A 25,906-nucleotide genomic window follows, 5' to 3' on the forward strand; every position below is an offset into this window, starting at 1 on the left:
ATGCTCTAGACTTGCGTCTCTAAATATGTGATGGATTTTGCCATACATAGCCTCAATTAACCCAACAGTAGCAAAATACTTTTTGTTGCGAGCAACGGAAATTTCGCGTTATAAAGTTAATTATAGTAAAGCCAGATTAGCTGGTCTCTAAATACGAATATGTAATAGATTTTGACACACAAGTCACAGTAATGCCTCTATCAATCCAATAGCTGCAAAACACTTTTCGTAACTCACACAAAAAGACGTAAATCTCACAGATTTATTTTTTTATACAATAACAGTCTTTCCATGAGGCCTTTGTAATTGCACTAAAAATAGAGACACGCTAAAGAGATTTGAATTGAGAAAAGTCTGACAGGCCGGCGACCCACTTGCGAGCCGTCTGGACTCACATCCATGGGCTTCAATTAAAATTAGATGTCTCCTGCCCGTTTGTCTCCTATTACATAAAAGAAAATACTAAACTGCGAACTCTAGTAGTTATTGACAAAGTATCACTAATACGCACTTTCTTCGCGACATTTCGTAACGACAACTCTCTACAACGCCATAAAATACAGAGTCCCTTCAGTGTCGTTATATTACGTTGCGTTGCGTTACGTTACGTTACGATTAAAAAGAGTGGAGGAGAGTTTCTTACCAGTTCTTCTCGCCCGCTCAACGCCCTTGACTTGCGAACTGGTTTTAAATTTAGAATCAATTTAACATCTTTTCTGTTGACGTTCATACTTGTTTACCTATATAAATAAAAATATTTGAGTGTGAATGAGGAAATCCTAGTAGAAGCACTTTCTTTTTTAAAACATCCTTTGTAGTAGAAAGTATCTTATTCTTTTAATTAAAAGCAATATTTTATTGTTGTATTTATGAACCACGGCATCGGGTCACACCCAGAGATGGCCCTAGGGGCCATGTGTCTATGATTAGCTACAATATAACTGCGTCAAATAATATTAATTTTTAGCGTAATTCAATTTTTATTACATAGTAATGATAATAATATAGCCTTTATATTCTGAAACTGTGTGATCTGTGATCTTTCAGATATTCTTACTACAGTATATCTCGAAGTTCGGTGTGGCTTTTGGCAAAGGCCTCCTCTTAACCTTTCCACTGATCTCTGTCCTTTGCGACTCTTCTCCAATTGTAGCCTGCTGTTAATTTGAGTTCGTCCTCCCATCGTTTGCGTTGTTGGCCTCTTCGCGTTTTCCTTCTCTATTCCGTCAATATTTTGCTCCATTTGTCATGGGAGTTCCCCAGTTGGGAGACATAGTTGATTCGTCCATCTCCATTATAGCTAGCTGCTGTGTTACTTTGTTTGATTTATTTTCTTATTCTCAGCGTGCTTCGTTCCATGACTCTTTGGCAGTGGGTTTAGTCGAGAATCTGTTCTTTCATGATCTCCCTCAGTGTCCAATAACTTTTCCATCCATTTGATATTTTACTTTAGATCTCTTTGGTGGTTATATCAGTTGGAGAGATAATTTTCCCCGTATATTAATGGGCTTCCACGTATATAGATGTATATATAATATCATATATACATCTATAACTGATCGAAAAAAGCTTGTCAATAATATTATATATATATATATATCATAGTTTTTCGATTTTTTAAAGGTTAATTTAGTCTCTTTAGCGTGCCCCTTATTAAGACGACTAGGACAAATACATTATACAATATACATTTACGACGATACAATGTTGCTTATAAAGTCCCAGACAGTTAAGGAACATATATGACATATAAAAACATATTCATACATCATAACCAAAATCATCAAAACCAAATTCATTAAGCAATCGGACATATGACAAACATTTGGGAGATAAAAAAACATTCATAAATCAAATCGGACATCTGTAAGACATGTGGTAGCATATTCATAAAATAATCGGAAATCTGATAAAAACAATTTTACACCAATCAAAGAATCTGACAGATATTTAACATTTGACAGATAAACACATATTCATAAACTAACCCGAAAATCTGACAGATAAAAGAATAATTACAGTCAAAATCTAATATGACGACATCAAACGGATATATTTTGTCGTTAAAACCGATAGTCGTAACAGCCGATGACGTTGTTATTAGATAGCCAAGACTTATTATTGAATGTTTGATTAATATCCATGTATAAAATAAAGCTACATTTGATTTATTTCACATCAAAATTATAATAAAAGACATTACGTAGATATATTAATAGATTTTCTACATTAACAAAATCTGACATTTCAGTTTGTTGGAAACACTTCTGTAGTACTCTTGATCTTCTTGTACAATATTTTCTTCCGTAGCTGGTGCATAAATTGCAATAGAGTTATCCTCATCAATAAACTCCTCTGCTTCAGTACTAGATAAAGCAGGTCTTAAATTTTGGGCTAATTGAGCCAAATGAATATTCTTCATCGGTCACATCATCTGAGGGTATTGTCAAGAAGTGTTTGCCTGTCTAAAACAGTTCGCAATAGTTTTTGGTAAAACTTTTTCCCATGACTATAATGAAATTTTACACATTACACCTTGGTCCATTAGTTGCACTACAGATATAAGATGTGGTGGTAAAATCACAAGTTTAATGCATTTCAAATTAATAATAGCCGGATGAGCAGGACAGTTATCAACTAAAAGTAGAATTTTCTTATTGTGTGCTTTTCGAAATCATCTTTCATGTCATCATACATCATAATGTCATCCAAGATTTCATATAGTTTTCATACGTTACCGGCAGTAAGCGTGTTTTTCTAACATCTTGGTTTCCTAGATTTGTCTATAACTAAAAGCTTCCTTTTACAGAAACCTGTCATATTTGCTGATCGTCAGTCTCGTCTTAGATAAATTTCTGCCCAAAGTCTCCTTTGAACTTCAAAGTCCATCCTGGCGTCGTATTATAAAAAAAGTCCGGTTTCGTCAGCGTTAAAAATGTCATCTGGTCACTTTTGTGACATGCATTCTTCTATTACACCACTATCAACACTTACAGCTTCATCACTCCCTGCCTTCCGACGCGACGATACAGTGTGCCTAGTTCGGAAATGTTGAATCCAACAAAACGCTGAGTAAAACCATTTGATTTTTGTTGAAGAATTGGTCTATTTTTTGGCACATTATTTGTCCTTTGATATTTAAACCACTTTAGCAAAGCTTCCTTCATATCTTTATGCTTCGTAGTCATTGCTCGTTTCATTTTCAATAAATTGTTCTCAAAAAGTGTTTGAATTTTTTCGCTCTCTTTCCAAATGGTTGTAATCGTCGAGTGTAATAAACCATATTCTGCGGCCAAATCTTTGTTTGTAATTCAACTCTCAAGCTTTGATTTACGCGATTTTTCTAAAATAGTAATTTGTTTTGTTTTTCTTTGCGATATGTTAAAAGTTTCACGAATAGCTCAACAATAAGTTTGGTGCGTCTTGTGTTCAGATAAGTAACAAACTGATTGAAGAGAAATGAGAAAGCGGGCTTTGGGTTTCGATTATACTGCATACACGTGTACCTATTTGGTTTTTTTTAAAGTTCAATAGGACTATAAACTCGAGTCGATTTTTTTTACCTTTCCTATCTTAATGCCTTTAGTGTGCCAGATGTGGAAAGGGGATACTGCTCTCACCTATTTAAATGTTGACAATACGGCTGGTCGTTCTAACAGATATAATTCTCCGAAAATCGGTCAATCGTCAGTTAAATGTCGCTAGTCGCTTAAAGAGATATGTTGTCATAAGCAATGGCGTAAAAATCTGTGTTTTTTTATGAGGCGGTCTAATGTAATTCAACCGGATCCTTTGATTTTGGTCAATATAACCGGTATATTGCTCTAAACGATGTCGTCGTAAACGGTTTTGACTGTATACATCAATTCGGGCATCTGACAAACATTTAACATCTCACAGATAAAAACATACTCATAAAACAATTCGGTCATCTGACAGACATCTGACTGATAAAAACATATTCATAAATTAATTCAGACATCTGACAGACATCTGATTGATAAAAATATTCATAAACCTATTCGGACATCTGACAGACATTTGATATCAGACAGAAAAGCATATAAAATGAGCCTGATTGCACTCTGACCAAATTTCGTCTCTATGAGAAGAGACATTATTTGTCTGAAAGACGGTGCTATTAAACTGATAGTTCTTATTCTATATATATTTCTTCATTGTCTGGAACTTTAATGAAATGCAATTGCAAAATATGTATTTGTGAACGGAATTCTGACAGTGTCATTCATTGATATTTGGTTCTGTAAAATTGTTTACGGTGTGAAAGTGGAAATGGGCGGGGCATATCAGAGGAGCAGAAAAGTATTAAATGGTGGGCTCCACCCAAGGTTCCAATAAATTCTTTATAGAAGGTATCAAGGAATGAAATATTAAAATACACACACGCATTTTAAACACAATAATTCACAAGGACAAATTGTTCTTCGTTATTCCGTTCACAAATATTATGGAATTAATTTCTATCTTACACACTATTATAAGTTATAGAAAAGTGTAAAATTTATACAAAGTGACAATAAGTTAAAATTGGGACAAGGAAATGCGTTATGGAGTCAAAATTCAAAGATATATGAAAAAAAAACTGTGGCGCTAAAACCTTTTTAGGACTCAGATTTCTGTATCTGTTTCATTTGTGAAACTAATAGGTAAGTAGGATTCCTCCTGTGCCTGACACACGTCGACTTTGTGTCTATGGAAAGTCGATTTCCTGATGATATGTTCCTTCACCGATTGAGAGAATGTTAAATGCGTATATAGAAAGTCCATTGATGCACAGTCGGAGCTCGATAGAACCTCAAGTATGATACTCGCTCGCTGAAGCCACAAAAGCTCAGAAAATACGTATACTGTAATTTGCCAAATCAAGAGCGTACAAGAAGACCTGGAATTTTTCATCTATTTCATTAACTGGTGGAGTCTGAGATGAAATCCTCTCTGGACCCAGCAGCGCTAAATTACTAAATTGTGGTGATTAGATCATTATGACAAATGAAAGAGTCCAACGAATCATAAAGACACGAAAGTTTATGCAGACTGTTAAAATACGGAAAATGACACCTGTAACATGTTTTGCGTCACCATACGATTCGCTGCTTATGATGGGCAAAATTCTAGGCAAGTGACAGGCTGGTCAAACAGGTCATGGTTATGGAATGTACTGGAGTAGACCGGCAACAGCAGCTTTTTATACTAGCGCAAAATACCTGGCAATTCAAGATGTTAATAGCCAACCTTTAGCAATAAAGTGACACCAGAAGAAGATATAACTCGAATCGATAGATAACTATAGGAATCAGTCAATAATACTGATATATGCCGTATTGTAAAAGAAAACATCGTCAGGAACGGGACATGGCCCGTAATTGTCGCCATAATAAACATCTTTTTGTCCTAGGCGTGAATGCGAAGCTGTGGCTAACCAACGGACAGAAATCCTCGGAGCAGTGAGGTCGCTCCGTGAAGCCTACGTTGCCCAGGAGACTTCTGGCTTAGTCAGCCAGCACTTTACGCACAACGGACCTAGTGCTAGTCTAAGTGCGGAAACTGAGCCCACCAACCAAAAATTTATGCCGGTCTATAAGAATCTACTTGCCTGTTAAGAAACCACACCAGGAGGCGCCGACATTTTCTAAATATAGAACAAGTGATACCACTGTCAATACCAGAGGGTTCACGAGCGCCGGCCTATTTAGAATTGGTACGATCTAGAAGGATCTTAAGTGAGCATTGTAGGTCCAAGGAGGCCATGGGTCCTTAAGAGTTGTCTCCCCTCCCCACAATATGGAGGACAGCCTGTGCGTCCATCGGAATGCTACCAGCTAAAATATTCATATATGATACCGTCTTAAAAAATGACCTTTGACCCCATGACGCCAAATCTAGTTCCGTTTGGTTCATACCGCTAGTGGAAGAAGACCAGTGCAGTGGGTACTGAGAAATAAAATACAGAAATATAAGTCTATGGTCAGTGAAGGTCGTAAACTTATTGTATTTGACATCCCACGTTGATGGCGTTGAAAAGCGGTGCCGTACCCAACCCCCCGTCCCCCTCGGTGATCCCAGCCAGGTATTTTGCCCCAGTGCAGTCGTCGCATGTACAACTGTCTGTTAGCGTACACAAACCACGCGCGGTGGCAATTGCCTCCCATTTTATTTGTTCGTCTAGTGTTCCGCTGCGGTTTAGGAGATTCTGAAAGATGAATTCAATTTTCACAATGCATTCTCCAAGAATTAACGAACCTATATATCAAAAAAGACGAAAAACGAAAGTGATAGATGCCTTACGTTATGCCCTAAATCAGAAGTGGCAATGGGCGGGGCAACACCAAGATGCACAGATAAACGGTGGACTTTAAAGATTACTAGAAAGGTCCAAGGGGAAGGAGAAGAAGGCCCCAAAATGGGATGGAGAGAAAATATAGAAGCATAATCTGGAAGCGAATGCAGAAACAAGGCATGGACAGAGATCTTTGGAACAAGCCAGAAGAGGCCGTGAAGGAAGTATTAGGATAACAAATGTCAATTGTATATTTAACATTTTACAATAAATAATAAAATATATAATTCAGAAGTGAAAAAGATTTTAGGTCTGGGCCTCAGATTGTCTTATAAGCAATTAGCTGACACACACCATCGACTTTTTGGGTCTAAGGAAAGCCGGTTTCCTCACGATGTTTTTCTTAGTACGTGCGTTAAATGCAAACTGCTGAAGTTCGAACCGCAGGGATAAGAGTCGCACGCTGAAGCCATTAGGCCAACACTGCTCATACTTATTATTAAGTTACATACATTTTTAAATTGATCAGCCCACTATTGGAAATATCAAGCTCTGAATATCGTCCATTATGTTATTCGCAAAGAATTCGAATGAGAGGTGCCTGAACTCCTAAAATGACAGATAGAATTAGGGAAATTGTGCTGAATTTGAACTTTGGCAATGAATAAAGGACGACCATTGTGTCCAAACAGAATGCTAAAGGATTATGTGGGACTGCATAACTGAAACTCTAGAGGCGGGAGACCCTCAACGGCTATTTGTAATGCTTGGGACAGTAATTACTCACATCGCCCGACCTCCAAAGCTGGAGGAGTCGGATCAAATGTTTGCAAGAGTGCATCCCCCACAAAATAATTTATGCCTGAGACCCTCATTATGTAAACAAATTTGGGAGAATTTTATACAAATAAATATTTCTAGATTTTAAATAACAGACTGACTCACCTGCATAACATCGATATTACTCGCTTGCCACATATCAATGTCCCTCAACTGCTGTTCCTTAGACCTACTTTTCTTCGGCTTCTTCATCATCGCACAGTAGACGGACAAATCCTCGCTAGGTGCGATCGATGACGCGTCGAATTCTGACGCGTCGTAGTTTATGTCATATTGTGAGGAGTCAATGTCAAATTGTGAGGAGTTAATGTCAAACTGTGAGGAGTTTATGTCTAATTGTGAAGAGTGTGCGTCGTTGGATGTGGAGGCGTCTATGTGTGTAGCTGGTTCGTCGTATATGTGGATTTCGTCGAGGGTAGATGTTGATGTTAGGGAGGGGTTGTGGAAATGACGGTAGTTCATCTGAAAATTGTTGAATTGGCAGTTAATGTATATTTCTATATGCAAAACTGCGTATGTAATAATGGTGGTAGGGGATACTTCCACTAACGAGGATCCTAGTGTGTAAAGTTAAATTAAGAGAGCTGCCCAGAGCACACCAGGCTAGTTTTCTCCTCTGGATGTCCTCTGCCCCACTTGAGGGGACATAAGACTTTACGAAGAAGAAGAACGAGTATTCTAAGCTCAAACCTAACTAAGCGGCCCTAAAACCCCTGATTTTAAATAGATTTGGCCAGTGAGAGTCCGACCTCGTCTTCAGCCGTGATGAACGGTCACCAGTCTGAAGGGCATAACGAAACCTCACTGGTGTGAGCAACCTGACTAATGTCAATTGTCATATCCTCAGCCAATATTTCGATTGCGCAATTATTTAGTTGTGTAATTTAAGAATGATAGCAGTTAAAATCGTGACATTTGTTTACGCTACGCCATTTTGTTTAGAAGCCTTTGAAATTATGAATATTATTAGGAAAAAACCTTTTTTGACTCTCAGATTTCTGTATCTGTTTCATGATATCAATCTAATAGACGTACCTGTAGTAGCTGTTTATTCGTTGAAAGCATCCGCTCTGGGGTAACATACTATCTATAACATTAGTTAACGAATTACGGTTAACAGACTTTCTTTTCTATTTTTTGTATTATTTTTGTAATGTTTATTAGGTAATTTTGTTTATCCTAATTAATTTTCTGTTCTTTTGGTTTTGTGTGTAATATTTGTGGTGCATTCTTATCGATCTAGGACAGGATTGTCTCTTTTCTTCGACTGTCCCAGTACGCTCATTGTACGCTTGCGCCGCATCTAATTCTCTTCCACTCAAAGACTTTAAGTATGCAATCATTTCGTCAATGTTTTGTTATGACGTTGTCACTTTAAACTATTTTCCGTTAACAGACCATATTTTTATAAATAATAAAACGCCTGAAGGCTGATACTGAGAGGTCTGAGGGGGTTGTAGCGCTACTGTAACGATTGAATGTAATCAAAGTCAACTTACACCGGGTTCTTCAATTTTGCTAAGACTGCTCCGCCTTGATATACTTCGTTCTGATATGATCTGCGAAGAATGAGTTACGATTATATGGGCCATTTCATTTCAAACTTGGCCTTTTTTGGAAAAGAGATTCCGCTGTTGGTCTGAAGGTCCTGGAAAGCTCAGCTCTAACAGTTTTGGCAAGCATTCGTTCAGCTGGGGTTTTTCAGAACTAGAGTAGGACCTCGGCTTGGGATGTCGTGGGCCTACTTAACTGAAAGGCGTACCAATTCTTAAAAAGCTGGCAACGCACTCGCGAGCCCTCTGGTATTGAGAGCTTCCGTTGGTGGCAGTATCACTACAATCAGGTAAGCCTCCGCCCGTTTGCCCCCTGTTCCATAATAAGAAGCTCACTGCAGTGAGTGTAGTACCAACTACCAAGTGAGGATGGTGTAAGCTGTTTTTAGCTACAGCGCTGGGATCCTCCAAATCCATTTGTAACTTTCGGGGCATCCTCCAGTCCTTCATCCCTTGGACCATTGGAGAAACTGAATGCCAATTTTTTTTCGGAATGTAATCTCGCTGTTGGCCTTCTGACCTAGACAGCTCATCTTATGCTGTTTTGGGAAGCTCTGCGGGAAACAATTGCCCATGACTAGCACAAGGGCGTCTCCTATGATTTGAATCTCGGCTTAGGCCATCTCAGGGTGATCAATTGCCTAAAAGGCAGGACAGAAGCTGCCTGGTGCATGCGGGCGGCTTTTAGTTTGTTATCAGCAGGTGATTGTATAATCCGGATCCGTTAGAACGTGTCGGGGCTACCTACGAGTATTTTTTTCGGGAAGTACTGACTTACTCACAATCTTGAGAAGTATATATGCTCAGCGGGAAATACTTCGATAGCGTGTTTTAAAGTGTGACGTTATCGCAGTGCTGTAACCGCGGAGTGTAGATCACACATACTTACATCATCATCATCATCCAGGTTCAACACAGCAAAGTCCAGAGGTGACAAATCCTCCACTAGACCCTTGCTGGTCGATGGTATTGGTGAATCAGGGGTTCCAGCTGCAAAATATAGTAAAAATTTGGTGTTTCAAAAGAAGCTGTTAAAGTGTTTGTTCAGAAATTTACCGGAATCTTAAAGATCGTAATAGTATTTATCGTTTCAACTTTAATAGTTTTGGAGAAACATATATGTGTTCCAAATTAGGGTTGCCTGGAAATAAGGCCGCCCGTGGCCTAATAACTTATGTAACCTGCTTTTTTATTCGTATGTTTTTGTATAAGGTAACGAAGTGTAAATAAATAAATAAATATGTTTTTTCTAGTTGTCTCTTCCCAGTTTCTTTTCAATTTTTATTTTAACTATTATTTAGATAATTGATAGCTTACACATTTTAATCAATTTGAGATTCCGAGATCATGTAGTTGACATTTGCAATAAAGCATACGCAAGAATAGGACTTTTGCTTCGTTCACTAATATTAATGCCACCTCAAGCTTGTATAACACTCTGGTTAGAAGTATGTTAGAGTGTAACTCGTCTGTTTGGCTAATACTTTTTTAGTAACATTTATGTTTATCAATAAAAAATATTAGTTTAGCTATTCAAAGGGACGCTGGCAATATCTTCGGAACCTTGCCTTATTATATTTTAACGTATGTTATTGTTTTTTGTTATATTAATTTATGTTAGTAGTATTGTTATTTTTACTTTATGTAGAATAATAATAAAATAAAGATTATTTTTATGAATTGGCATATATATTTTAGATAAAAGAAGTTGTAACATATACCGTAGACATACGTATGTATGATGGTAAACTTCAATAAATAAATACAAATAACCTTGATTGATACTATGGGTTGACTGTAGAAGATTTTCAGTAGACGGTTGCTCCTGCTGCTCTCTACTCCTGGCTTTGAAAAGACCGAACTTAATCGGCGCCATACTGAAATTTGTGAAATGTTAATTAGTCTCGAAGTACATTTAAGAATCCATCTTTTATGCAACCTTGGCTAGCAGCTTTAGGGCAGGGACTAAGATATCTGTTTCATGGCAGTCTAATAAGAATACTGCCTGACACACGCCGTCGTGTTGGATCAAAGGCAAGCCGGTTTCCTCACGATATTTTTCTTCATACGAGGGAGTGCAGCTGGGATTTGAATCTGAGGGATGAGAGTACGCTAGAGTATGCCACGCTGAAGCAACTAGGCCAAGAGTGCTCGCTACTTTTCTTGATAACTAAGAATTAAGAAAACACTGGTTCTATGACTTTTAACATTGGGATTTATGTGTTTCTTGATTCTTAATAAATATTGCCTCTGTGACAGACACTATTGGTTTCCTCACGATGTTTCCTCAGTGTGAAATCGGATAATTGGTTCGAACCTATGACCTCTACGACGGTAAATTTATTTAAAAATAAATTCGATTTCTCAGGCCCTTATAACTTTATGTTCCGCTCCTCATATAGATGCGAATTGGAAATTCCATCTCACAGGTCATCCTTCTTAGCCAATTTGTTTAGGATCTTCGCCATTAAGTTCACAAAATGAAAAAAGAGCTTAATGCAGAAAGTTGCCAATACTTTTATTGTTTTTCGAAGTAATCTCTGTTCCTCTCTAAACATCGTCGCATTCGATATAACCAATGTCTCTTCTATGGCATATTCGTACCCTTTCACGGCATCCTCAGGGCTAAAGCTAATACCTAGAATTTTATCTTTAGAAAATTTTCTCGCGTTAGGTAAATTTTCATGTGTAACAATGTTAATTAGTCGTTAGGGTTTAGATTTGCCGCCAATTCACAAAAACAAATGACAAATGAATGCAATATACTACATTAGGTTACCAAAGAGTTCTAAAATTGAAATTCAAAAAAAAGTTTTCATTAACAATGTTTCTAACTGGCCAGTTCTAAAAAAAATCAGTGTTACCCACGTAATAAGTCTTTCCGTCAACTTGTATGTTGTTCCCTTTTGGTCGTGGGCCGTGGGGTTCTAGTGCACAGCTTATTAAAGATTTATGTTGGCCTGGTAGGCTGTTAAAATCATCAAGCTTGCGAATACTCTCCTTCTTCGCAGTCTCTAATACGACAACCCTTTAATTCGCGTTTTCATACATTTTATTAATAAAAGACAGACCCGATTCAATTTAAAGGGAAGATATTTGAGGAACTATTTATGCCTTGAGGGAGGGAACATAGAGATGTTGGTAACCCCAGCCATGATTCGTTTTCCAAACAGCCAGTCTTCTGTCCTGATCGTCTTTCCAGGAGTTATGCACGTCCATCAGGTCTTGCTTGAACGGTGTTAGTTCAGAAGGATTGAACGTCTGCGAGCTGTCACCGTGAGGTGAGTCGAAGACGAACGTAGGTGTAAAATTTCTTATCTTCTAAACCTCATCTAAAAATTTCCTATTTATATCCGCCTCAGACGATGACTTACCAGGTGGTTCTCTGCATTTTCTTCGACATCAATACTATTAATCCTTATCCTCTATACACGTAGTATATGTATTCAAGGCAATAATCACAAACATGTATTGTGAATTGTTGTCTATGTAGTACTCACAATAGCGTAGCGCTTCTTGTTGCAATCGTAGCATGTACTACGTCGTAGCACATACTACGTTGTAGCAAATACTACAGGCGGGGGCGCGTCACGTAGCTCGTAGCGCTCAAGTAGCGTAGCAAACCGCCCGTTGCATTCATTAGCTGATTTCGCCAGCAAGGGCATCGAGCAACCGATCGCTCCACACAATCGCGTCACGAGTGAATTCAATTCCTAGGACACCGACGTCACAAGAAAGTTTGTTCAATTATCACAGGAACTGAGGTCACTTTTATTTTTGGTCTCACTTTAAACACGCTCAATAGGCAGAGTCAACCCATTAAAGCCACATAGGAAATACTACTTGAATTCGTGTATGCGGTGATGTCAATTATTTCGACTTGTAGTTGCGTGTTGTTCCCACGAGAATGTAAGTGCGTGCTCCTATTTCACCATGCCTCCTGCTGATAGAGGATCCGAGACAAATCTTTGTTTTTAATTTATTTCATTTTTTTTTTATAAAATAGGGGGCAAACGGGCAGGAGGCTCACCTGATGTTAAGTGATACCGCCGCCCATGGACACTCTCAATGCCAGAGGGATCGCGAGTGCGTTGCCGGCCTTTTAAGAATTTTTACGCTCTTTTCTTGAAGGACCCTAAGTCGAATTGGTTCGGAAATACTTCAGTGGGCAGCTGGTTTAACATAGCGGTGGTGCGCGGCAAAAATTGCCTTGAAAAACGTTCAGTCGTGGAACGGCGGACGTCAAGGTGATACGGGTGGAATCATTAGTCTTCTCTTCCGTTCTACGGCCATGATTTGAGAACTGGCAGTAAATGTATAATTAGAAGCATTTAATGTATTTTTTTACACACAATGTACACTTATGACGTTCATAAGTGTACATTGTGTTACCTATATGAATAAATGATTTTTGGCTTTGACAAGAACTCAAAAATGCGTAACCACAGCTAATCTCGATGTTTAAAGACAATTTTAAGCTACATATTTGCTCTGACTCGTAACACAGGACCTTTTAGATATTTACCTAAAAGCCTTATAGCGCTACGTCCCCACGGGATCTGAACACAGAATGGGACATCATATTCGGAGCCTAGACCGCTTTATTTGCATTCTTTAGCTTTTGATGGTTCCACGTATGAGATGGGGCCAGCGTGTCTGAAAAGGTTGTATACCAGCGCATCTTCCATGGAATCAAACTCACACCGTCCGGTCTCTTGGCATCGTCTAATGCAGTCAGTTTTAGTAGACTTGGCGCGTTGACGGTGACAAGGGACCAGCGTATGATATCGTAAAGTCGAGAAGCATCCTGCACTTTTTTGGCATGACAGTCCGTGATGTCCTAGCTTGTACACATCATTACCACAGGAACATTTATGAGGAGCATAAATGATATTGTATATGTAATGTGCTTAGTATCCTATTAGCAATAGCATAATCTTCTTTTATTGCTCCTGAAAATTTTGATTTACGACTGTTCCCAGGGCAGTATTAATGGTAGACATCGGTTGTAGGTAATACGAGCAAACTTATTAAGTTTACATTTGCATAGTATATATATATACATATACACACATATATATATATATACATAAAATATGTAAATAATATTAAACTTGTATTTAGCAACAAATTTTTTACAACAATGGACAAATGTGGGCGATTTTAATCGAATTGTTATCGCGCCAAAAACAGTTTGTTTTTTTGACAATTAAAACGCTGATATTGCTTGAAGCGAACGTGTTTTTGCAACAGCTGCACTAAATATTACTATTCTTATAGTATTTATTTTCTATATTGGAATTTAATATGAACACAAATTAATTACTTAAATCATTATTAATTATAAATATAATGTATTTACCTTAATAATGAATGCTCTCCGCGATCACAACACTGATTTTGGGCGGACAAAACAAAAATAATTTTGCATATCTCGTAAGTTCTACTAAAAATATATTCAATACACAGGTTTTTATATAAACGGTAAATTGTATAAGATTTTTAAGAAAATATTTATGTAAAATCAGTTCTAAAGTGCTAATATTGATCGCGTATGATCGAGTGGGGCGGGACGGATTCGGCATGTCAAATGTCAACAGGTCTAGTCTGTGGTACATAGTGGCAACATTAAATATTCAATAACAAAAACTAAAGTATATACAGCACGCTAAAATAGAAAATAAATTCATTTATCCTTTATTTCATAACACGAAAAAAAAATGTTTGGTGTATCTGATGTATACGACTACGCCATGTCGCAAAATACGACATGAGTGTACACACGCTGTCTCACTCGCTGATATACGTAAGTCATTTAACGAATGAGATAAATAGCTCGGTGTTAACTACTTTTAAACGGTTTGTATGCTATATATTATATATTAAATAAGATTTAATGAGCATAGTCGCTAACATAACTAAGGTCGTAGGTTTTAACCTTGGCTGTGCCAATGGACTTTCTGCCTATGTGCGGATTTAATTCTCGTAAGTGATGGAAAATGAGGAAACATGCATGAAGCCTAAAAAGTTAGCGGCATGTGTCAGAAGGACAGAAGGCTGTCAATACCAACTTGCCTTTAAGTATATACAAATGATGATGAAACAGATTCATAAATCCAAGACTAAGACTTGATTGTAGCGCTCCTATTTTATTTTTTCAATCAGATTATTTTTCTGTATGGCATTATCTGTAATGGTTTTAGTGGGGCTACATTAAATTTATATTAACTTTTGCTACCAAGTGTCCAAAGTGTCCGTAAATTAAGAAAAACTGGCAAGAAATGCAAAACGCGGCAAAGGAAACTGATTTAATAAACTAAAATTTAAAAAAAAGTACATATTTTTTTATTTTTGCGTTATGTAGTTAATACATAAATGACATAATAAAAATAAATTTAATTTTTAATTTATAAATACTTTTATATAAAAATATAAATTGGCAATGTTAAAGTTTTTAATCCAATCGATTAAAGAGAATCGAGTCGAAATAGTATACACAGCGGCCATCTTAGATCTTGCGCGCGCACTTTGTTTGAAATCACACAAAGACAATAATTAATAATAACGTTTAGTAGTATTTATTAAAAGCTCTTTAGATAAATGCTTAATGGTTTATTTTAGATAAGCGTAAACATGTCCCAAGTGTTACCAATAAAACGTAAAATTTCTCTCGCATTATATTTTCTTGAAAAAATGGAGTAAAAAAAAAACAAACAAAGTACTCTGTTTTTATAGAAAAAATACAGAGAAGAAACACTGATTGTGTTGTGGAACCCAGCTCTTCCACAGACTGATAACAAAAATTTGGATAAAACAATATTTTAGTTGAATGAAATATCCCAACGTATAGCTGTCAGACAATTTGCCCGAGAGTGGCTAGCGAATATGGAGCGCAGAGTTCAAACGAACATGTTGGATGCCAATATTACAATACACCTAGTAACGTTGATCTTAACATATATATTTTGATTACATAATTGTCTGTTTGGTGGCGCCATGTTTGCTCCATTAAGCTGGGTACTGAACAAATGCTTGCGGTGTAATTGAGCATTTGCAGTAAGCATACTCGCATCAAGTATGCTCGCTGTGTTAAAATTTAGCACAGTGCTATATACGCAGTCAAGATGTCCGATTTCCTTGGGATCTTTGATTCATATATATTATTGTTTTAATAAATTTAAAACTAGACAAAACGATGGACATAAAATTTATATAAAAACAGACGAGACTGGCGGTTTGACATTATTATCAATTAAAAAAAAACCAAATAGTTGATTGACCGTTCATTGTAACAATACGTACTGACTGCGTGAATGCTTGATGTAACAGGTTACATTACACCGCAAGGCGTTTAGTCTGTACCCAGCTTAACTGGACTTCGAGCATCTCCGAGGGCGCCTTCAAATTTGCCGCAACGGCTGCGCTACACCAGCGCTGCAGCCGCACTGCTGTCGCTAAGTTAGAGATTCGTAGTGTAGTAAATATTTTCACGATGGACTCTTGACGACGAAACACTGTTCTTAGTATAACTATTAAAACTAAGAAGGTTCATTTTGTTAGCCACGAAGTAGAATTGTCATGGCAAGTAATTAATAAAAATAGAAAATAATTGTGTTAAAATAGACTTATTTTTTTTTCACTTACTGTTTTGTTTGTGAAATTCTCAATAAATTTATTGCATATTTCTTTTCAATTTTATTGCTGTACTCATCGGACCTCGAATCCCATATCGCTGGACAACTCTCAACCTCATCGATAAACTCTTCAACCAGATTTTCGTTCATGTTCATGTTACAAGTCAAGTACAAAAAATACGTGCTCGCAGCACTAATCGATCGATGAACTAATGCGTTGTTTATTTACAAAAGCTTCCCAACGTTCCGAAAACCTTGGTACAAAATAAAACAAGATTTGATGTGACAATTTTTTTATTTCTTACAAATACATCGATTTACAATTAATAAAACTTAAGGAAAATTTATATCCACGAAGGCATATCAACACCTAGATCGTTTATTACAGTAATCCATGCACACAATAAATACATAATTCAGTAGAGACAGGATCAACAACAGATAACTTCACCGCATTTACCACTGAATGCTCGGATTAATACCTGCAGCCGAGTTTTATTGGACATCGATTGGAATTTCGTATTCTGCCACGACTTACGATAAAAACATGCGATCCTCGAAGTTACACGATTAAACTTGAGATAAACTTGTTTTAAGTATTCCAATGAGTAGTCATTGGAATACTTAAAACAGATAACTATATCATTTACAAATATATTCAACAATATTGGCCCTCGAATAGAGCCCTGTGGTACACCCGTTATGTTTTGTGTAGATTATGTAACATTCAATACATATAGCTGCAGACTAGTTATTTGTAGTTACTGTACCGAATAAAACGACAGTATTACAATTATTTATTAACAAGCCATAGCGCCATGCTCCTTCTGTATGTGAGTTCGGAAAACCTCCTTCGACGGGGATTCGAACCCGCACGCACCACATACCAACACATCGGCTGCATTTACTTCGTCTGTGTCCAAATTTATCGCTTCGCTGTACGTCACAGATGTCTCGCGTTTAACGTGACTTTGACTGATGTGTTTTGACAGCTGAAACATTTTTAAATATTAAAAGACACATCAAAACTACTGGACGCTGTCAAAGGTTAAACATAAACAGGTCGTCAAAAGTTAACAATTGACTTTAGACAATTAAAAAGTACTCTTTAAAAAAAAACAGATGTAAAAGTGTGCCTTACGAATATAAACATGTTTGATAAATTGTTCAAAAATCAAAATATTAACAATTAGTGAAATTTTACAAGTATGATAATTAGTGAGATCGATCTAGTATAAGAATAAATGACATTTGTCAGAATAAGTGACATTTGCCAATCAGAAATGTCAGAAGTAGGATCGAAAACATCAATTAAGCAGGCCTGGCACGCGTGACAACTGTTCCAGTGTTTGACTTCATCATGGAAGCCAGGTGTGTACGAGCACTTAGTTCTTAGTTTTTTAGTACTTTCAGCGATTTATTATGATACGAAGAACTTTAACTTTTAGTATTCCACATAAGTTCTTTTGTATTAATGTTGGATTAATTTTCGGCAACTTTGCCATATTGGGAACGCACCAAACACAAAAAATGCAAGGTGACCGTCTCAATCGGCGCGTGCGCCGAGACTGATGCGCGACAAAAAACCGACACCCGTCGTACCGTTCGGAACACATTGGCGCTCGTTCCAATGTGGTATCCGGCGCGAATAGAACGCGCGCCATCTTCGCTTCACTCTTAATAATTTTTTACAACAATCAATTCCAGTAAGCATATGTTGAGCATATATGGCGCTTTTTTAATAACCAGTGGCGCGAGTTTTAGGTTTTTGGCCTCAGTTATGTACCTTAATAGGCAGCTTTATGAGCCAGACACGTAGGCAAGAGACTCACAACATTTGCCTTCGTTCGAGCGAGTCTTAAAAGCGCACATATTGGTAAACGGTTCTACCACCTCAGGGATTAGTCGTAGGCTGAAAAGACACTGCTCAATATGACGAAACCTAACTAGCTAAATGTCTCTTTTTATCGCAACGTGACAGAGAGAGACGGAAATAGTTTAGTCTGCCTCACCTGGCCATGAGTGTGTGCCCTGTATGGACACTTTGGACATTGCAGAGCTATTGTAGAATTCCTACCACGGTATGAATTGCCACCAATATGTTCAGCGGCCTGGATTAAAAAAAACATATATTAGGGACTATAGATATACAAATTGGTTTTCAAATTAAACATTCATAATTTTAGACACGCCCTATGCAAGATGGCGTCGCATCTGTGACGTAAAATGCCTGTAAACACGTCAAGATTTACGTTTCTACTACTTTTCATGTCAAATAGACTATTAAGAAAATTTAGCTGACTCCAAAAAAGGTGATTGCCTATCATACACTCGTGTCTACAAATGTAATATAACAGTCAGTTTGAATCAGGTATTTTACAACTTCGGGTACAATCCAAGTTTATCTAAATCGGTTCAGCAGTTTTGTAGGTAAACTGTAAATCGAAGTAGTTTTTTTAATAGTATATATGTATGTATGCTCACCCGATGCGCCTGCAGCTCTTTAATCGCATTACATTTAAAATTGCACATTTTACACGAATACAGATACAGTTTGAAAGTCGGTGATGTTAGTAACTCGTGCGCAGGTGGTAGTTCACCTTTGCGTCTGCGGCCTTTACGTTGACGCCTTTGAAGGCTGGCTAGAAGTGTCCTGGGGAAAAGTTTAGGGGTTAAAATCTACGGCTACTAATACTCCGATGACGTCATATTTTAAAACGCGCTATCGAAGTATTTCTCGCTAACTATATGGAACTTTGACATCAGCTCTTGAGGTCAGCTCGCTTGGCTGACAGAGTGGCGGTTGACCGCCAATGCCGCCAAGACCCAGGCCATAGTCTTCGGCTGGCGACAGCTCCCGCCGCCACTCCATCTACAAGGGGTCGAGGTCTAGTGGCGCCAAAGCAACCTACCTAGGCGTTACACTGGACCGAGGCCTCACAATGCGCCATTACATCGCTGCAGCCAGGGGCCGCGCAAAGGCGATTGCCGCCAGACTGTGCCCTGTGCTACAGTCATCGCTGCCAGTAAAGCGCAAACTGGCGCTGTACAAGCTTTACGTACGTCCTCACCCTACGTACACGGTGGTATGCGCTTGCTGCAGAGCACCACACTGCGGCGTATCGTCGACGCGCCGCGCTACGTAAGGAATTCTACAATTCAACAAGACCTGCAACAGGAGAGCCTGGATGATATCATCGGCGCGCTGGCGAGACGCATGTTTGAGCGTACGGACGCCGGTTCCAGCACCTCCAGCATCTCGCCCCGCATCACACCAGGCCTCCCGACCACCGCCGAGCCTTCCCGCGCGTTTTTGCGCCCGGATGATTCTGACGCCTCTTGAGGTTCCGGTTCCGAACTAGCTATCTCCTAAACAAATGAGCTAGGAGCCTTCCGCCGGCAAATCGACGCGCCTAAAAGACTTCCGCTCCAGGCCCAACACAAAGACCGCCAGATACCCCCCACAAGCCTTTGGGCGTAACGTGGTTCCCGGTGCCACCCGCAGGTGGAAGCGCGAAAGAAAGCAACAGAACAGAATCTCTCAACTGGTGATCTCTGCCCGATATGAGCATTTACCAGGGGACTTCAAGGACCTCGGCTTGAGCTCTCGCGGGGTGGTCAATTGTCTGAAGAGGGCAGGACGGAAGGTTCCTGGAAGGAACCTCTCCTTTCCCGGTGAAGGCCGTCATAATCTCATATCATGGGATTACCTGGTACCGTTAGTATGTGTGGGCCACAACCTAAGGGTGCTTTTTTAATAATACGAAATGTCAAAAATAATAATGTATATAGGCTCAAAGATATATACATCGATAGCGCGTTTTAAGCAGTGACGTCATCGTACCGACATACGGAGGAAGGTATACTGGTCCTCAAACCACAGGATCTGACGACCTGAAAGGAGGATCCTCGAACAGTCTAACCCTGACTGGCCCGAAATATCGAGATGTATATACGCTCAGCGGGAAATACTTCGATAGCGCGTTTTAATTTGTGACGTCATACAACCTATGTTTCATCTCGAGTAGTCTTTTGCTTAATTAATTGCTTATTTCTAGACAATATAAAATGAAACTAACTTCGATTGCTGATACGCTTTCGCCTTTTCCAATATCCATTGCGGGCTCGGTTGCTGGTTCTGCAATGAAATATACCTATGAAACTTCATCCGAGGTTTAAGCTTTTAAAGGACTTTTCTAAGTATTTTCATATGAAGGTAAATATCCGTGCCAGGCATCACCTACTGCTGCTTGAAACAGAAATCTCTAGGGTTTTATTCCCGCTCATTTCCCATCATTTATTTCTTCAATAACTACCCCAACAAGTTCAAGTTTATTATAGAACAGGTTCCACCTAGAGGCTCAGTTTTTTCATATGAGCGAGTGTTAGATGAAGAGACATCCATTGGTGCAGTTCTTCAGGGAAGGTCGCACTAGAAATTATGTCTTCTCGATAATATACAATACTGACCACGGTCTCTGTTTTTGGATTTTCTTCGTTTTCAGCATATTCGGCTTGTAGATATATATTATTTTCGTCCACAACCACAAATTGTTCTTGATCTGAAAATTATTTATTAAAACGTGAAGGTAGTTTAGAATTATTCATTAAAAGTGACGGTAGTTTAGAATTATTCAATAAAAAGTGAAGGTAGTTTAGAATTATTCATTAAAAAGTGAAGGTAGTTTGGAATTATTCATTAAAAGTGACGGTAGTTTGGACATATTCATTAAAAGTGAAGGTAGTTTAGAATTATTAATTAAACGTGAATGTTTTGATGGAACTTGAAATATACGTCAGAACATCATATGACTAAGTTTTAAAAAATTCAACAGACTACGCATTATAACTAAAGTGTTAAATAATTTCTTCTCTTCAATATCCACAGCACTCTTTAACAGACTCCAAATTAAGTTAATAATTTGACCTGAATAAAATAAGACCTGGCAAGGTGACCGAAACGTCAGTAAATTTACAGAACAAAATCTTACCGTCTTCTTCGTTTGACAATATACACGTCACCGTCTCCGAGTCATCACACTCAGAATTGCTCGACACCAAACGATAGGATTCACCTTCGGCGGTGTAACATCTAAAATATTTATTGTAAATAGTTAAGTGGTTTCAAGGCGTATCCTGAGGTAGAACCATCTCCTTTGTCTAAGACTCGTTCCTTGAAAGAAAACATCGTAACACCTTTAGACCCAATTGGAGAACGGCTGATCACCTAGTTGCCTCATGAAACAGATACATAAGAGGCCCAGAACATAAAGGTTGTATAGAGAACATCCGAATACCTTCAGACCCAATCAGGCAAAGGCTGATCACCTGCCTAATAAGAAATAAATAGAACCCAGACCTAATAGTCTGTAGAAACACTGTACGAACATTCTCTAATAGGCTTTTTGACATGTGTTTTAGTACATTGTATAAAAAATGCGTTAAAAAGAGTTTCAAATACTCACTTGATGAGGGTCATATTCAGCAAATCCAGCACATTGCTCTTCCCCGATTCGTCAACAATTTGCATACAAGAAACATTTTGGTAATCGCTATTTTCGTCATATACAACTGGAGTTTCCTGAAATTTTCATAATCATTACCACAACCCGTCAGTCCGAAGGATTCTGATGTAGCAGAGGTCCCGATATCTTGGAGGAGCTTAGAAGAGTGGAAGGCATGATACCCTGAAGCCGATCGCCTACTCGCTTGGCCCAGTTAAGGTCCTCGAACACCTGAGACAGGATCGATGAAGATGGAGGGAATGGAGGATATGCAACACCAACTCGACCTTCAGTAACGAAGAACTTGTTGAAAGAAGAAGAAGTAGACAAGGAGGGAAATATTACCGAACTAAAAAACTGGCTTTTTCTATCACAGCATAAACAGCATTTGACAGAGAATGTAGCACACATATTGAATTTATGATCATCATGATCATGACATGATGATGATATTATTTTGATTTAGTAACAATTTATTTAATCACCTTTCCAGAAGTTATAGATTATACCGCATCATGAAGGGGAAGATGATAAGATTTTTAAAGGTATTTATAATGTGGAAGAGATTTTTGATTATAAGTTTTTAAAACAATTATAAATATTATTTTAATATTATGGCGATAGTTTTGAGTTTATGCCAGTTTCAAGTAAAGGTTGGGAAACTACATGCGAGAAAAAATAAACAAAGACATCAAGATATAAATATCTTAACTATTCTTATTTTATTCGTTTTTTATAATTAATTGAACTGATTATTTATGAAATGATCTGATTTATAACTTTAATCAACTTAAAGTTGTCAATAGTGTTTATGACATTGATCTATAACTATGCAATATTATGTCAATTAAGTGTGTATTAAAAATTTATCAAAATAATTTCACTTTTTTAACTCGTCTATCTCTGACCATCGCAGCATAAACACAATTTGACAGAAAACAACAAAATGATATTTTATAGTATTGCCTTTTGTTAACATAACTTTTACATATTAAGAAAACACTTTATAAACAGATTGAAGCTATGTATTATTATTATAAACTTATATTATTTACATAATTTTAAATTTAAAATTTTCCGACGTTTCGCGTGCTTTTCAGCGTGCGTGGTCACGGTGACCGGTGATGAAAGAATATTTTAGTTAAGTCGTTTTGGTTATGTTTAATTGATTTTTTCCTATATAAGCTTAAATGTCTTTTGAACAGCTTCACCTTTACTTAAAATCTACAGCTCACCTCTTGAAGATCCTTTTCACATTGAATTTCAACAATTTCTAAATTACCTAAAATTACAAATATTACATTAAAAATGGAAAGACTAATGCTCCCTGCGCAACACTAAGTCTTGATAGTACAAAAGCTTCTCATTTATCAGGCTTTAGTATCTGTCTCGGCTGTTCACCAATGGACATTCTCTGTGCACATTTAAGTCTCGGTAAACAGCCTTAGAGACATGTGTCAGACAGAGAAGGCTAATCACCTTATTGTCTATCAAATTATTTATACAATTTGGTTAGAGCATGTGTTATTTGTAAATATAAAACATTCCGGCTAAAGTTTGAACCCTTAATGTCAAGGTTGTAAACCAGCTGTTAGCGTTCATTGTAAACAAAATTTAACTTATTACACAAAATATTGTTACACAGAACTGTGTTCAAAGGGCAGTAGATCCACCAGTTGTTAAGCATATAAAAACTCAGCAACTCAATGTTGCAATTGTGTTGCTAGCCTTTCAAAGTTGGTAGACTTTAAAGGATTTTTAATGGCAACAATTAGTAACTTACTTCCGTCTTTAAACTCAGACAATGCTTCTTGTGATGTACCTTGTTCATCAGACATGTTTGACTGTCACACAATCTGGAAACACAATATATTTTTAAGTAACATAACAAAACTCAAAGAAATAGGGCAATGTGGCCGATGATTTCTACCAGGCTATCATTTATAGTCAAAATACTACAATAACTGAATCAGAAATAAAAGAATAAAAACAATTAAGACACCAAGGTCAATATCCTAATTAGTATCTCAAGTTACAATCTCTTCAACTATGAATAATCATTTATGATGTTTGACTTATAACTTCATAAATTATTTGAAAAACAGTTTGACTGCTCTTGGAACTAGATTTCAGTTTGAGTGACATTCTAGAATACAAGTCGGCATTATGCATGTGTTGGGACTATGAAATAGGGAGCTTATATAGAGATTTAAAGGAAAAGAAGACTTCCAAAGTGACAGGAGCTGAATATTAAAGTTTAACTTGAAAACACTCTTTAATATTCATTTATAGAATATCATATAAGATATTTTTGGTTTAAATTGTAAGATTCAGAAACAAGAGTGTAAGCTTGCCTTATGTGAAAGTAACACTAAAATGTTTTTGACATTAATAATTATGGGTATTTTATTATTATATTTGAGTTATCTAAATATAGCCAATAAACTGCACAATTGTTTATCGTAATATTATTAAATTGTTTAGTCCTTCATTAGATATTCATCTCTATTTGTTAATCAATGTTATTTTAAAACCAATCCCCTAATTCATACGAAATAAAGCAGTTGCACAATTTCAATTAAAATACACATCTCTTTTCATCTTCTCATTCAAAACATGGCTTGTTTGGGATAAGGCCGCCTAAGGTTGCCTAATAACTTATGTATCCTACTTACTTTTTGTTTTATTATTTGAATAAATATGTATATTATGGTAACAACGTATAAATAAATAAATAATTAAACATTTTTATAGAAAGATACAAAGAACTACACAAGAGCATAATTAATTAGACTAATGTTAAAAACCATCAAGACAAGAAATCAACTAAGTTTAATTTTAATACAAAATTAGTCAGATTGACATGACCCTTAGATAATTTCAAAGAATTATGCACAAGGGATGTATTATGAAATACATGGAGTTTATCCATGTAACTTCTCTTGATTGAACTACAAACTCCCTAAAGTGTCAAAATCGGCTTTGGTTGGTTTAGCTTGTCTACCATACAATGATAGACTACATAGCATTACACCCACTCTCAATAACAACAACAATTGAGTGATTAAGTACTTTTTAAGTGGCTGAATTTAGTAATAACTATACAGCTGTCTACATTCTTTTGTCGCTTTTTTATCCTAGCCCACAATAAACTCGACTGTTGCATACAAACTTTCTAAGAAATTCATTCTTTTGTTTACAAATTGTGATTGCCTGCATGTGTAGACAGTTGATGACCATGACTAATAAGTAGGATTCATGGTTTATGTATACGTTCTTCAACTCTCTAGAACACCATAAAATGCATTGTGCATTTTATGGTGCAACCCCCCTCTATATCATCATAAAGAGTTTACAATGTATTTCAAATACATAATTGAATATGGTCTAGTTACATTGTTCTTGTGCTATTTTAATATGTAATCAAATTGTATTGGTAAAAGCAAAAGTGAAAAAATAAGACACTAAACTTAATAATTATACATTTACAAGGTGTATAGTAGCATTCATAGAGTTGTAGAATATTTATATATTTAAATTTAGACATTTATAGTATGTGTAAATGACTTTTAATATACTATCAAGATATTTTGGATTACGTATTAGAAAAATAAGCAACATGTTCTTCAAGGTGTTATTACATGGGCAAAATACAAACAAATGACATAGCAAAAGTATAATACCAAGGGATCACAAATATAAATCAGGTCACCGCCGCCATATTTAGCTTATTTCTGCTAAGGAAAGAATTGGTTTGGTTTCTTTTTTATTAAATTTACTCGGTTTAAATTTAAATTTCAAATGTAAACAAACCATGAGCTTATTTTTTTAGTTTTGACAAGTTTATTAAAAATTCTTGCAACACTTACGTGGACGTAATAATTTTTGTATTATTGCAACAAATCACACTTACCTTTAATGGCAACAATTTATGGTGTTAATATCACTTGAGGAGAGTTGTAATTAAGTTGAAACTGTAATTAAGTAAGCGTTTGATATTACTATTAATAAAATAAAGAAAGCATTTTTTTGTCCTACGTAAATGAGAGAAATCCCATTATACGGCGGCCATTTTAA

The 25,906-nt window shown here is 36.9% G+C and overlaps 2 protein-coding genes across 7 annotated transcripts; both read right to left on the bottom strand.

The window, feature by feature from the left end:
- Positions 1–4,725: 4,725 nt before the first annotated feature.
- LOC123718574 lies at positions 4,726–14,229 on the bottom strand. 3 transcript variants are annotated; one of them, XM_045675202.1, is made up of 7 exons: positions 14,054–14,229; positions 13,217–13,347; positions 10,465–10,568; positions 9,581–9,681; positions 8,638–8,697; positions 7,244–7,600; positions 4,726–6,211 (listed from the first exon to the last, which is right to left on the bottom strand). In XM_045675202.1, exons 3-7 carry the CDS (start codon positions 10,565–10,567, stop codon positions 6,005–6,007), a joined length of 828 nt encoding a protein of 275 aa, XP_045531158.1. In that variant the 5' UTR covers position 10,568; positions 13,217–13,347; positions 14,054–14,229; the 3' UTR covers positions 4,726–6,004. The 3 variants fall into 3 exon arrangements, with proteins under 3 accessions (XP_045531158.1, XP_045531157.1, XP_045531156.1); XM_045675201.1 differs by lacking the exon at positions 13,217–13,347; XM_045675200.1 differs by lacking the exons at positions 13,217–13,347; positions 14,054–14,229 and adding an exon at positions 12,066–12,143.
- A 2,378-nt stretch (positions 14,230–16,607) lies between these two features.
- Positions 16,608–25,905, bottom strand: LOC123718568. Of its 4 annotated transcripts, none has more exons than XM_045675190.1 (10): positions 25,743–25,905; positions 23,613–23,685; positions 23,065–23,111; positions 21,791–21,906; positions 21,317–21,417; positions 20,796–20,887; positions 20,405–20,463; positions 18,810–18,978; positions 18,338–18,436; positions 16,608–17,317 (listed from the first exon to the last, which is right to left on the bottom strand). In XM_045675190.1, the coding sequence occupies exons 2-10, from the start codon at positions 23,665–23,667 to the stop codon at positions 17,126–17,128; spliced, it is 930 nt and encodes a 309-aa protein (XP_045531146.1). In that variant the 5' UTR covers positions 23,668–23,685; positions 25,743–25,905; the 3' UTR covers positions 16,608–17,125. The 4 variants fall into 4 exon arrangements, with proteins under 4 accessions (XP_045531146.1, XP_045531147.1, XP_045531148.1 ...); XM_045675191.1 differs by lacking the exon at positions 25,743–25,905 and adding an exon at positions 25,513–25,654; XM_045675192.1 differs by lacking the exon at positions 23,065–23,111.
- Between the last annotated feature and the right edge of the window lies 1 nt (position 25,906).

Source organism: Pieris brassicae, chromosome Z (genome assembly GCF_905147105.1).
Source record: "Pieris brassicae chromosome Z, ilPieBrab1.1, whole genome shotgun sequence".
NCBI classification, from domain to species: domain Eukaryota; kingdom Metazoa; phylum Arthropoda; class Insecta; order Lepidoptera; family Pieridae; genus Pieris; species Pieris brassicae.

What these genes read in the sequence shown, in the direction of transcription:
- LOC123718574 (XM_045675200.1), bottom strand. Translation starts at nt 12,094, where the DNA reads ATGTCGAAGAAAATGCAGAGAACCACCTG. An exon ending in AAAATGCAGAGAACCACCTG is followed by an intron (nt 10,569 to 12,065) that starts GTAAGTCATCGT and finishes CACAAATTTCAG; the next exon opens with TATGGCGCCGATTAAGTTCG. An exon ending in GCAAAATTGAAGAACCCGGT is followed by an intron (nt 7,601 to 8,637) that starts GTAAGTTGACTT and finishes AACAATTTTCAG; the next exon opens with ATGAACTACCGTCATTTCCA.
- LOC123718568 (XM_045675190.1), bottom strand. Translation starts at nt 23,667, where the DNA reads ATGTCTGATGAACAAGGTACATCACAAGAAGCATTGTCTGAGTTTAAA. An exon ending in GTGAAAAGGATCTTCAAGAG is followed by an intron (nt 21,907 to 23,064) that starts GTGAGCTGTAGA and finishes TGAAAATTTCAG; the next exon opens with GAAACTCCAGTTGTATATGA. An exon ending in CTGAATATGACCCTCATCAA is followed by an intron (nt 21,418 to 21,790) that starts GTGAGTATTTGA and finishes TAAATATTTTAG; the next exon opens with ATGTTACACCGCCGAAGGTG.